Below are 13,680 nucleotides of genomic sequence, written 5' to 3' on the forward strand. Positions count from 1 at the left end.
TAATTCAGTTACTTTCTGATGTAATAATTGAAACAACAGCGAGCCCAATATTTGTTCTTTTGTTATTTGAATGTTAGAATACCTTGCATCTTTTTCTATCCAGTTGGATTTGTACAGTTAGCATAATACGAGACTTTGTAATTTCTTTGAGTGGCTATCAGAAGGAAATTCGGTGTAGTACTTCAGTTAGTTCCCTCAAATTAAAAATCAGAATTTGTTGGAAATTTTGTCTTTCTTTGGTTCAAGAAACAAGCAGTGATTAGAGCGGAAAATATTTTTTCTCGTCTTATTTTTTCCTTACTTTACGCAGTCAGTTTTGATAGCTTATTCTTCTGTAGTCCATTAGCCAATTTCCTTTGCATGTTGTGCAATATTTGGATTCAGAAAAAACCTGTAAAAGTTACTTTTTTGAAGTAGTGGTAACAGAATTGAAGATGTACAAACCTGCAAGTAATTTTATATGGAAGAAGGCCCATACAGAAATTTCCTATATGAAATGGAAATTAAATTTTGCATTTTTTGTGATATATAACTGTTTCACATAGTAAAGATAACCCACTTTATTATTCAAAAAATCTTTCTTCTCTCAATGGCTTCTGCTAGGCAAATGAATAGCATATATTTTTAAATAACTCACTGAGATGTATGATTTAAGAAACATGTTGTTCATCATTTTGAATGCCGTCTTTGGTTCTTATTAGTAGGTGTCAGCATTCATTGTCATGGGTAGGGGTGATAGAAGCAGTCACTGAAAATTTCCCTCCTGCTGCCAGAGGCAGGAACCTGCAGGAAGTTCAGCCTCCATCCCAAATCCATAGCTCTCGACAGCTTTGGTGGCAGTGACTGCCTGCCAGCTGAGCATGCTCATCTCTGAATGCTTTCTAAAAGATTACAGTAAAATTAACTTTACTGCTTGAGACAAGGAGAATTTTTGCTATGGTGAGGTTTTTCCTATTAGATTAGTATGGCATAATATGGGATTACTCACAGCCTTTTTGAGTTGAGGCTCAAAAAGGGCCTGGGTACTACATGACCTTCTGCTTTTTCTTTTCTTTTTTTTTTTTTTTAAGTAACGTATTGGGCAGATGAATCTATTTGCTTCTCAGTATTCCAGTACAACTCTTTCCTGAAAAAAAGCTCCAACCACTAAAAACACACACTGACTTTATTAACCACTGCTATGTAGCTGCATCACCCAAAATGGAATGTTCTTCATGTAGTTATTATAGGGACTGATCCCCAAGTCCTTTGAAGTTAGTGTGAGATTTTCCATTCACTTTAGTGGGCTTTGGGCCAAACTCGTGTTTGTAGTCTTGTAGCTAAATGGCAATGCATTAGCCTATTTCTTATAATAAATTGTCATTGTAAATTAATTTGGGTAGCCTTTGTCTCTGGAATATTTAATTTAAAGGATGTATCCAAGTGAGATTAGCCATTGCCCAGCAAGCACTGGCAATGAGGTTTTATTTATTTTTATTAAATGTCTCTTTAAAATGGGAACAGAAAGATTCTGCATAGCAAAATCAGGAACGAGCTAATTCTTTAAGCTGAAATTAAAAAAAAACAAAAACAAAAAACTTTTGATTAGCCTGCATGGAGTATTTGCTGAATATCTATGGCCATGTGTTGAAGAATAGTATCTACCTTTTGCTGGCTTAAGATTTTGGTGGTAGATATGGGACTTGAATTTTGCAAATTTGGCAGAATCTTTCCTCTACCCCCCCCACCACCCCCTGACCCTATCCCCCCAATTTAGCATTGGGCTTTTTGTTCATTAGCTTAGAAAATATCTGCTTGTTATCCAGCTAGGAATGTGTGTCTCTGTGTGTGTGTGTATGTCTTTTTGGAAATCAAGTTTTGGGATGGGAGTGTGTAAAAATGGAGGAATCCTATTAACAAGTAGATAACTGCTTTCAAATGGTTTTCTAATATTTAGTGATGCATGTGTTCTGACAATATTCTCTAAGGGAATTTATGACCAAACCTGAAGCATAAGCACTAACTCTACTTCATTTCAGTTCCTGCTTTAAATGTGTATAGGTATACTTTTGCTTGTTTAAATTAATCCAGATTTGCGATTTTTGGTTTATGTTAATCTTATCAAAGGAGAATTTTTGCAATATGAGATATCCTTAACTACCTTTAGCCTGGATTAAACAGTGAGTTTCTAATTAGGATAGAAGATAATTTTCATTTTACAGAAATTTTTAATTTTTGAAAAATGAAAACTAGTAAATGATTACTACATATTTTGTGCTATTATTTCTTAATATTCTTAATGTTAAGAAAATTGCCATATCATTGCCAATTGCTTTTTTAATGGATTATTAAGAGCGCACACTAAATCATTCTTTGGTGCTATATTTAATATAGGCAGAATTTTCTTTACATGAAAATTACATTAGTACTAAAAGAAAATTCATCTAGTTTGAGAAAAAGCTGTAGATTAGCCAGTCCCTTTCTTTTTGCAAAACATAGATGATACAATTGCCTTTAAAGGAGGACAGTGCTTTAGAAAACAATCATTGGAGTTTAATGGCACAAAAGTAAGTTTGTAAAAATATCTGTCCATATAAAAAGTTTTTTTTACAGCCTTATTTTCTTTCTCTCTGTTGAAGTTTACATACTATATTAGAGTTGGAAAGCAGCATAAGGACTAAATAACTTGTAGCTGATAGTTCAGGTTGAATGCCTTCAGGATATTGACTTGAGTGAATTTGCCTGAAATAGAAGATGCCACATCAATGCAGATTCCAGTGCATTTTTTTAATGCAAGTAATACTCAGAATTGGTGCCAGAATGATTCCAGTGTGGGTAGTTCAATTATTTTAGCATCCTTCTGGGTGTTCAAATTGCTTGAAAGCACTACCACTCGGTGCAGTCCTAACTGAGAGTGTTCTGATGGTGATTCTGTTTTTCAAATGATTTCCCTCTAGCAGGTGAGCACCTCTTGCATGCCCAGCTCCTTCCTTCCCTGTGAAGTTGCCCAGTGTTTCAGAATCTGGTTCTGCCTGTGCTGTGTATGTGCTAGAATGAATTGCAAAGTACTTGTGCTAAAAACAGTACAGCTTCCACATCTGGGTCATAATCTGAACAGACCTGGGCCCATACTGCCTCTGGTTTTTGAACTTTCTTCATATCTAAGGGATTATCCATGTCCATGGGTTAGTGTAGTTATGCAAATAAAGTTGTTTTTTTATCAGGTATATAGCAGCTGTTTTACAAATTCTATATACTGGAGAACAGAAACACTTCCAAATCAAACAGGAATGTTTCACAACTCTCCAGCAAAGGACATTTTCTTTTTTGTTTCTTATGGGGATGAATGAACAACAGTTCATAATTCTCCTGTTATGACCTTGATTAAGTATCATCTTCAAACATGTCTTAAAGGATTTACTGAAATCCTCATATTGGGTACCGTGTGTGTAAATCAATTGCCTAAGTATCATGCTAGCTAGGCATTTAAGTCCATAAGCTGACATCTTTACAAGGCACTATTTCTAAAATACTTATCACAGTTACAGAGTTCCTAATGTATTACTACATTAATCAATTCTTCAGATACTTCTTGTTTATAGTCTTTACTTGTATGAGTAATTTGCCTCATGATTACACCGTGATTCCTACGTAAAGATGTATGACTTCACGTTTAACAGGCATCCACTTAAACCAACTTTTACTCAGTCTTGTGTTGCTTAGTTCCTGAAACTGCAAATTGTGTTGACAAACAGATTATCCTCGCTTCAGACAGAAGTTTCCAATAGCTTTATTGTAAGAAATAATTATGCGAGGCCACAAATATGTGCACATACTCTGTGCTTCGGGGTGTATTTTATTAAGCCATTCTTTAATTTCTAGTCATGCAAAAGTTGTTGCCGCTTGATGTGTATGCAGTGCCACCTAGTGAGTTTATGAGGTGGGTGATTTGAATTAAGAACACTGGAAAAACCCTGTACTGCCTGCTATCTCTGGTTTTTGAATGCATAGACATCTTCTCTGAAATTTGAGTATTTTAGACATGTTTCCGGGTGAAATCCTTCTAGTTGCAAGTCAATTCAGGAAACTTTGGTCTATATCCTTGAATCAGTTCTAAGACCATGGGGTTCTTTTATACGTAAAGTGGAAGAAATCTATTGCTTTCTTATTTGCCAGTGAATAGTGATACTCAGTGGAGAGTGAAAGCTCTTGTTTAGGTACAGTGTTAGAGTTTAAATTTGAGTCAATAAATTGTCAAGCTGAAAGAAATAAATAACTGTCAAAATGTATCTTAGGGAAATTTTGGTCTTGTTTAATTTAATATTCAGGTAAATGAACTTGTGGAATGTGTTCATGATGAAAGTATGATAGAATATCCTGAGTTGGAAGGCACCCATCAGGATCATTGAAATCCAGTTCCTGGTCTGCACAGGACACCACAAGAACTGGCCTGTGCCTGAGAGCATTGTCCTGAACTCTGCCAGGCTGGTGCTGTGACCACTTCCCTGGGGAGCTGTTCCAGTGCCCAACCACCCTCTGGATAAAGAACCTTATCATAATAGCCAACCTAAACCTTCCCTGACACAGCTTCAGGCCATTCCCTCGGGTCCTGTCACTGTCACCACAGAGCAGAGATCAGTGCCTGCCCCTCCTGTTCCCCTCATGAGGAAGCTGGAACTGCAGTGAGTTCTGCCCTCAGTCTCCCCCATGCTGAACAGACCCAGTGACCTCAGCTGCTCCTCAAGGCTCTTCATCATCACTTTTGCTGTGGTTTGGACATTCTCTGAGAGCTTAATGTCTTTTTTGCATTGTGTCACCCAACACTGCCCCCAGCACTGGAGGTGAGGCTGCCCCAGTGCAGAGCAGAGCAGCACAATCCCCTCCCTTGCCCTGCTGGTGATGCTGTGCCTGATGCCCCCAGGACAGGGCTGGCCCCCCTGGCTGCCAGGGCACTGCTGGCTCAGGTTCAACTTGTCACTGACCAGGACCCCCAGGTCCCTTTCTGTGGTGCTGCTCTCCAGCATCTCCATTCCCCAGTTTGTGCATACATCAGTACATGCTATAGGTAGAATGTAGAAATTGCTAGAAAACTAGATAGAGTCCAGTTGTTTGTGTTTCACTATCAGAATGGGAGGTGGTTTTGCATAAATCTGCAGAGATTTATTCAGGTATCTGGTTTTGCTTATTATATTCATTAATGCACAGGTAAAGAAAGAATATAGGACTGCAGATATGTTTGTAGGAGCAGATTTGATTTCAAAATGGGTTTTGGAAAATGATCAGAAGAAACCAGACAATGATTCAGCTAAGTGCTTGGCTTTCCACATATTGCCTCTGTGTGGGGCAGTTGATGACTCTGAGAAAGATTCTAGTGTTGTCAGTGAATTTGAATGTAAAAATAAGTCTGCAATAATAATTGCTGTAATAAAAAGTACACTTATGTATGTATCACAAACAGAACTCTAGTCCTAATGTATTTTTCCTTTTTCTCTTTCCACTGCTAAAGCCTCAGATGGAATAAAACATTTAAACACAGCACTTTAAGAAAAAATAGAATTGGAGGAGCTGAAGTGAGTTCAGGAGAGAGCAGAGACAGTGGTCAGGAAACAAAAGTGGTTTTGCATAGTCTAAAGAAAAGAAAGTTGTGGCATGAAGATATGCTTGAATAAGGCAGAGAGGAAGGGAATCATCTCCAATACCTATGGTGTGTAGGGCAAGAAGCAGTGTGCTTGGCTTGGCATTGGGAAAACTTCCTCAGCTGTGGCTGTAAGGAAGCATGACAGTCTGTTTGTTACTTGTGCAAACTCAGGGATCCTCATCCCTGGAGGAGTGTTTGGGACCTGTTCTGCCAAATGTCTTAGAGAAAAATGCTTAGCTGACCATGCCTTAAAATGGAAGGGGTGGTAGGGAGGCATATCAACTTGATTGTCTGTGGCAATGAACTTCTATAACTCTTATGGTGCTTTTCATGTGTAAATCAACTGGAAAGTTTCCAGGACTTAAGTGCAGTTAAAAATTGATACTATTCAGAAAGGTGAAGACATAACCCTCCTGCCAAAAACAAAAGAAAAACAAACCAACTGTTAGTAGTTCTATAGTAAGTGCACCATCTTCATTTCACTAGTATCCAACATTTGTATATATGATGTTGCTTAAAATTGCAAATTTCCTGTAATACACTGTGTTATATTGTAAAGGAAACAAGTTTTTTATAAACAATGGTGGTGGTTGCTGGTGTTTTTATCTGGTGTCTTCTTTTATCTCTGTGTGCCTCCCTCGTACAGTCAGACTGTGGCACTTGTGCTTAAACCCATAATTTCCTAGAGCTCTTTAAGCTTTTTGCATGACATTGTTGGGCTCCTACTTCAAATATGCCACATAACAAATGCAAGGGGCTTGGCTGTAAATAATTTCCAAATTAAATCATGTTAGTTTGTTTTTCTTGGTCATCTTTGCCTATTATGTTGAGTTTTATTCTTGCTAAAAATCCAGGCCTTTGGACACAGTTTTTGTAAATATCTGCAGATAATTTTATTGCTCGGTTGTGTGGTCTTACATTTAAGTTGTCCTTTACCAAGAGTAAAAATCTATTGCTGTTATTGAACAGAAACAGATGTGAGCACCAAAGGCCATTAAACTCACTTAATATCAGGTTGATCAATTTCCATTTTCTCTTTAATTTTTTCTTTCCCCCAAGCATCAAATCACATAGTAATGCTTTAGTATGAAGGCTTTCATTTAATGTCAGTTGAATATTAAATGATTTCCCATGAAGCATTTTAGGACCAGTTTTATTAGCAGATTGTCCTGAGGAATAAACTAGATCAAAATCCAGTCACCTGTACCACCAAAATAGTTTGTTAGCAAAAAGCTTGTCTCATGTGTACTCATCCTTCATTTTAATCATTAAAATGTCTGGTTCTTATCCAGACTGCTTTTCTGCAAGGAGCTTTTAGAAAAATTGGTTTGTGATTGTCATTTGGTTAGTTATGAGTAGTTACATGAAAAGAAGAAGTAACTGTTTGTGAAATGATGATGATGATGAATACATGTTTGCAGTTTAATTCTAATGCTGACAAACTTTATGTAGTTGGTTGAATGGTTTCTGGGTTTTGTGAGATAGGATTTGGTGTTGAGCTGGATTCCAACAAGCTGCATACCAACAGTGGCTAGAAAAAGAGCATCAATTATACTGGTGGTTGTCATCTTCATCAGAAGAGCCTAAGATGGAAATCACTGAAAACTGCAGTTTTCTTACTTAGTGCTGTAACAATATCTGTCAAGAGTTGCGGATGCTATTGTGTTATGAGACTTGCTGCTACTACTCATGTTTTCTTTTACTGGGATTTTAATCTGCTGTCTCTGTCAAGCATTAGATTTTCACTAGAGAAACCAACAATGGGGCCAAGTTATGCCAGTATGACAAGATGAACATGAGTAATTCTTCATATGCACGCTCTTAGCTGTTAAAGATGAGGAGTAAAGAAGGCTTTTTCAGCCACAGTAAGAGATTCAAGATAAATTACTTAATAATGTTACTAGACTGAGTGCATAGTACCAAGGAAAGAGCACCAAACCCCATGGTGTTATGGCTTATTGAGTATATTCTGATCTTGTTATGTCTCTGAAAGCCAAGTTTATTTGTGAATTGAGGATGTTTTCATCTTTATATCCCTCAAGAAACAGTTACAGTACATCATTCTGCATTCCTGTATACTGGCAGGCTTGTATATACATTAGTATTTTTAAAATATATTAGAGATAACAATACGTTACCTATACCTAGAGTGCCTAAGAAACATGGCTCATAGAATAGAATCAATAGAATGTTTTAAGTTGGAAAAAACTCTGAGATCATTGAATCCTTCAACTATATAGCCTAATACCACCAAGATGAAATGGTGAATTTTGCAACATTTGTCTGTGTTCACCAGTGTTTAAACATTTGTTAAGGTCACAATTTCTTTTGGACTTTCTGTTTTGCTTCAGTTTGCTTTTTTAACAACCTCTTGATCTCTGTGTTTATGATAGGTCATTAGTGGGTTCCAAACCACACTGTTACATCCATCAAAATTAATAGGAGATTTTTTGGCTGTGGACTTTATAGAAGTGAATTAAGTGACTAAACAATGAGGGGAGGAGTAATTTCAAAGACTTTAGGCCCACCTAGAGCAATCTGTCCTGTCACAGGTGGAAGAAAAGAAAGAACCTCATGTGCTCTAGGGTTTCAACAAGTTACAGGAAGTTCTTGATGTCAAACTTTAGTGTTCCCCTGCCTACTACATTTAAAGAAAGAAGTCCATCACCATATGGAACTTATTGGAAGAATATTTTTAATAGGATAGTGAAGACTGATGTAGGAAAGGAGGTTCTGTCTTTGTCTGGAAGGAGGGTAAACAGGTCAAAATTGGGAATTAGAGAGTCCTGTGGACTGCCAGGTGCCAGAATGCCTGAACCTGTAAGCTTCCAAAGGATTCTCTCTCCAAGCCAATGTTTGTCCTTTTTGTAATTTTTCAGATCCAGACTGAATCTCCCATTTTGGTTGCCTTCTCTCTCATCAGCAGAAGACATACCTAATGCTCTTTCTACACTAGTTATCTTTTAGTATTTAACTTTTGCCTGGAGTGAGACCGTGACATAGCATTATCAGTAAGGAGCTATTTGTATTTATCCCTTTCTGATACTGACTTAGAGGCTCACTGCAAGTGATAGTAGCAGCAAAAGAGTCTGTGAGCAGTGCACAAATGTCCTGCTGTCTCCTTTTACTGCATTGTGAGTTATCAGTATAGTATTTGGGAAATCAGGGGCCCTAATACTCTCAGATTTCCTTTTTTATTGTCTATATATTGGTTAACTTGTGGATGAAGATCCACTTGTTTCTCATTTTGATTATTAATCATTGTTTATTATCATTACCAGAAACACAAACTGTCTTTTTTTGAAGTAAAATATTCAGACAAACTGAGAAAATGCAAGTTAATTTGAAAGGGCCAAATTTAATAATTTCTTTGTTTACTTGTGAAGCTGTACACAATATATCTGATATCTGTATGGAAACACTTCTAGTTACCTTTTCTGCCTAGTGAAAGAATATTGGAATGTACATTTGTAAATGAAAAGAATGCTCAAGTTGTTCACAGTTAGAAGAAAGTTGGTGTCCCCCAAATTTTACCATTACTGCAGTACATTTCATTTCATAAGTATTTTCTTAAGAGAAAGAAAATAAAAGTGAGCTGGATAGGTGATGTGAAAAACCTGCTGTTTTTTGACAGTGTTAATTTTAGAGATTCCCATAAAGGTCTGTCTGTGGGGTACCTCAGATATTATTTCAGTAACATGCCATAGTAGAGCAGAGCCCAGTTTACTTTGTTTGGCTGACCTTGCCATTGATGCCTTCTATTGGAGACTTTTCTACATAATTAATTGGCAATAAACATTTAAACTCATTCAGATTTAAATTCATCAAATGTGGAACGTACAACCACTCACAGCAATTTATTAGCTGTATGTATAAAGTCAGTGTGGAATGGTAGAAGCTTATGGATTAATTTCAGCTCATATATGGTTAGGAGAAAAATTGCCTTTCTTTTTAACAGTGCTGCATGGTTAGGATAAGATTATAATTTGTTCTGCAGTCATTTCTACTTCTGCAATCAGGAGGAACAGTGGCAAATTTAGAATCTGTTGATTAGTTAGAAGAGTTTTTAGATCACTGACCCCTTAGCCACAGGTTTGCAGCTTTCCTTAGAAGCAGAATGGGATTGCTTCTGTAACTCTTTTTTGCAGAAGCTGGAAGTAAAATAATGTTCACAAACTTTTTTCAGCATAGGGAAACTTGTTCACAGCAATACTTTATTGTGTTAGCAACAGAGAGGTTTACCAGACAGAATGATACACAAGGACACAGGAAAGACTGTGCTGGTGAAAGCAGCCTTAGCAGGCAATACTTCATAATGTCACCACAGGTTTTTGGCCACTGAAGGTGTGGGAGAAGTGAATTCTTCGTTTTCTGGTGCAAGTTGTTGCTTGATTTTCTTCCTTTTTTTTTTTTTTTTTTTTTTTTGAGAAGCTCTTTCTGAGAAGAGAAAGATTTGTGCATTGTATTATGTTATTATGTTTAGGACTGGGCATCCTCAGGAGATGAGTGTGAAAAGCACATTTTACACACATAATTTAAGTAGCACAGTTACATTGCTATATGTAATGCATTGATACCATGGTAAAAAGAACCAAATGTATCTGAAGCATAGAAGAAGGTGTGAATAAAAGAGTTATTCATTGACTCATTCCACTACTTGGACTACATAAATCAGACTTTTAACATCCTGTTGCATCTCTACATTTTGCAGTACTCTTCAACAGAAACCACCTTTTCAGTTGCTTTTCCTGTTATAAGAGTATATTTTAAATAGTAGATCTTAAGTATATAGTATAGCAGATCAGACTATGATATGTATTTCAGTATTTCTATGCTCTTTATATTTTACTACCTCTTTTATTTTTTGGAAATTATTTTATACCTCAACAGTGATCTAAATAAACAAAGATCTGTGGTTTCCTCAGTTTTATTAGAATAATGTCCTTTTTTTTTTTTTAGATCATGGTGGGCTTTTCTTGGCTATGTTATGTAAAATGTTCTTTTTCATTCTATTTAAGTGCATGTAAAAACATGAACTGAAGCTTATGAAGGCAAGCAGCTGTGAAGCTAAGTTTTTATTTAAAAATTATATGTATCTTTATTAGTTTATAAGCAAGTAAGAGTAAATGGAGCTTTTTATTGTGGTATATTGAGTAGGCTTTTTCTGAAAGATTCAATGTATTGATTGGATGGTTTTTGATTGTTTGGATGTTGCTTTTTTTTAAATTGAATTCTTATGGAAAATAAACATTCTGACTTTTCAAGTGCATCTTATTTCTAGGGGCCACACAAGGAAGCTGTAAGCATAAATGGGTTTGAAGAATAAGGTTCAGGTTTAGGATAAGAATAAACAGAATATTCATGATTTCTTGTGCTTGTACTGTAATGCAAGACATCAAAATGGAGTAAATAATGTGAATATTCAGCAGCTAGTCCATGGAAGAAGCAGCTCTCCTTCCAACTGAAAAAAATCACTTGTCAGTGCTAAAATAGTTTGGGGCAGCTCCATTTTCTTATTGTTTTCAAGACAGTTTAATTTTCATCTATATCACATGTTAGCAAATGAATGGAAAACTCACTTTCTTGTGAGTTGCTGGATGGAAAACTCACTTTCTTGTCTTGCTGATTTTTTTTGGGACTGACTTTCTGCTTAAGAACAAAATACTCAGTTAGTGGTTTTGTCAGAATTTTGAGTGTTTTTCTTTTGAGCTTACTAAATACCCTATTGGTTGGACTACTGATTCTTCTTTGGCAGACTTCAAACTTGTTTTGGCTATGAATTTCATACTTTTAAGTGACCATTTTTTCCCCTCAGCATAAAGTCCCAACATTCTCCTTCCAACATGCTGGTAATTCATTACAGCTAAGGAATCTTCATCACTTCAGGAGTACCTTCTTATGGTGCATTATATTGCATCTCTTTAGCTTCTGAACATTTCAGTGGGGTTGTTTTTTTTTTTTTGGAATTGTTTAGTACTAGTGCTTTATAACAGACCATGCATGTTTGTAAAGAAGGGAGAATTATGAGAGGATGCATCTTATATCATCACTTCATTTTCTACAGCTGATAGTAGATGCTGAATTTTTGTATGCAAATTTTACCTGTAATAATCCATGCTAGAAAACAGCTCCTGTCTGATTGCAGCCCTAATGAAAGCAAATTCTGAGGGTGAAATTAATCAGCAGCACAACCTGTGGCCATTCTTAAGAGGAGTGTTAGTAATACATTGTGCTGTGGCATTGTCATCTATCTCTGGTGTATATAAAAAGAAGTTTAAATATTATCTCTACTTTTTGAGTATTTTCTATTGCAGTAAATGAGTGTGTCATAGGTAAAAAATTAAGATAGTTTTTCTTACAAGGTGATGTTATCTTGAGTGAGCCTTGTATGCTGTGTATTATGTGTTCAAAGTAAATGCAATCCTACCCGGATATAAATAACAAGTGACGTAAGTTATCCATTGTGCTCCCCAGGAGTTGTGCTGGAGTTACCTGGATGACTTTAGAGTGGGGTTTTCTAAGATTTCAGAAGAATTAAGCAGAGTTTATTCAACTACTTTTCATTGTCAAAAGCTGTGTTTCTCTACATTATCGACTTTATTGTACATAACTGTAAAAGTAATGATGCTTTCTAATTGCTTTTCTTCCCTTTTTTTCCTCTTTTTTTTTTCTTTCTAACTAGAGTCTGTGTGTATTCACACCACCAGGAGCTAAAGAAGGACACCCACGACTCATTCCTGCAGGACCCATTGCACATGGCACTACTGTATCTGCTTATGTAGCCAGATCCAGAAAAACGTTGTTAGTAGAAGATATTCTGGGGGTAAAAAGCTTTATTTTCTTAATGAGATATTGCAGCATGCTCTTAGAATGAATGTGTTGATGCTGAAATGTTTATTGAGATGAACATTTAATTATAGAATTTACATCTGTCCCAATACCAGGAAAGTAAATCTGAGTTTGGATTAGCTGATGGAATAATTTCAGAATACTTCATTTATTTCTAGTTTTACAGGTTTGAGGTTTTTTTGACTTTGGGTTATTTTACCTTTTTTTTTGGTTGTCAGGTAAAGGACATGATGGAACTATGTCGATAGGAAAAAACAACCAATCAAAACTCCTGTCTTCTTGGTCTTGAAATATTAACCCCAAACAAGAAGACTTTCATGTAGTCGATCAAATTTGATTTAATTTTAATACAGGGCTGACACTGACAAGAATGTCAGTTAGAATTCTGATTATTAGGCAGGATTTTCATCTCTGCATATTCTAATGTAAAGCTGAAATACTGATAGTATCAGTAGATCTGCATGAAAAGTGCAGTAATGTAACTGATATCAAAATTCAAGCCTTTTTCTGTAACAGGAGTTGGAAGTTCCTGAGGTGGCATTCTGATAATTCTTGACACTCTATATGTCGGTACTTTTTAATTTTTTTTAAACACTTCATCCATTAGTTGCATTTATACAATTTTATGAAATTGGTTTTCAAACTGTACTTTGAGTAAGCACTTTATGATTAGTTGGTTTTGAGAACACCAAGGAAGTTTACATTTTCTTCTCTCTTCAATGTTCCCTATCTTTTCAAGTTCTTCCCAGAATAACAATTGTTAGATACTGTGACCGAAAAAAAAAGGAACATTGCTGCCTCTACTTTTAACAAAATTTTTTTAAAAAATATATGACCTTAGGGCAGCAAACATGGGCAATAAACAAATACCAAATGCTTAATGTGAGTATACTTAAACAGAGCCACAAAACTGAAAGGCAGAAACTGCTTTCCCTGTAGTAATAGTCAGTGCTTTCTCCACTCTCTGGACTATTTAGATTTCATGTGTTTGTACGTTTTTTCAGTTAAAAGGTTTAAATTTTACTGGTAATTTCCAATTAATATCATTATATTCTTACATACAAGAGTTTTGTATTTTGATTATATATTCTTACTAAAATGATGGGGTTAGTGAGGAGGAGTTTTGGAGTTTTTTCTTGGTGTAATATTTGTGATTCATTGACCAAACAGCAAGATTCATTTTGGTGAGACGGTTTGCCTTTGTGTGATTTTAG

At 36.0% G+C, this 13,680-nt stretch overlaps 1 protein-coding gene across 3 annotated transcripts in view; it reads left to right on the top strand.

Annotated features, from left to right (window-relative positions):
- The window catches only part of PDE10A (phosphodiesterase 10A), a 167,218-nt gene that overhangs the window by 111,889 nt on the left and 41,649 nt on the right, over positions 1-13,680 (top strand). For all 3 annotated transcript variants that reach the window (XM_063151759.1, XM_063151761.1, XM_063151760.1), the window contains exon 6: positions 12,300-12,440. In XM_063151759.1, coding sequence (XP_063007829.1) covers positions 12,300-12,440 — 141 coding nt within the window. The remainder of the gene's footprint in view (positions 1-12,299; positions 12,441-13,680) is intronic.

This window comes from Melospiza melodia, chromosome 3 (assembly GCF_035770615.1).
Source record: "Melospiza melodia melodia isolate bMelMel2 chromosome 3, bMelMel2.pri, whole genome shotgun sequence".
Classification (NCBI taxonomy): Eukaryota; Metazoa; Chordata; class Aves; order Passeriformes; family Passerellidae; genus Melospiza; species Melospiza melodia.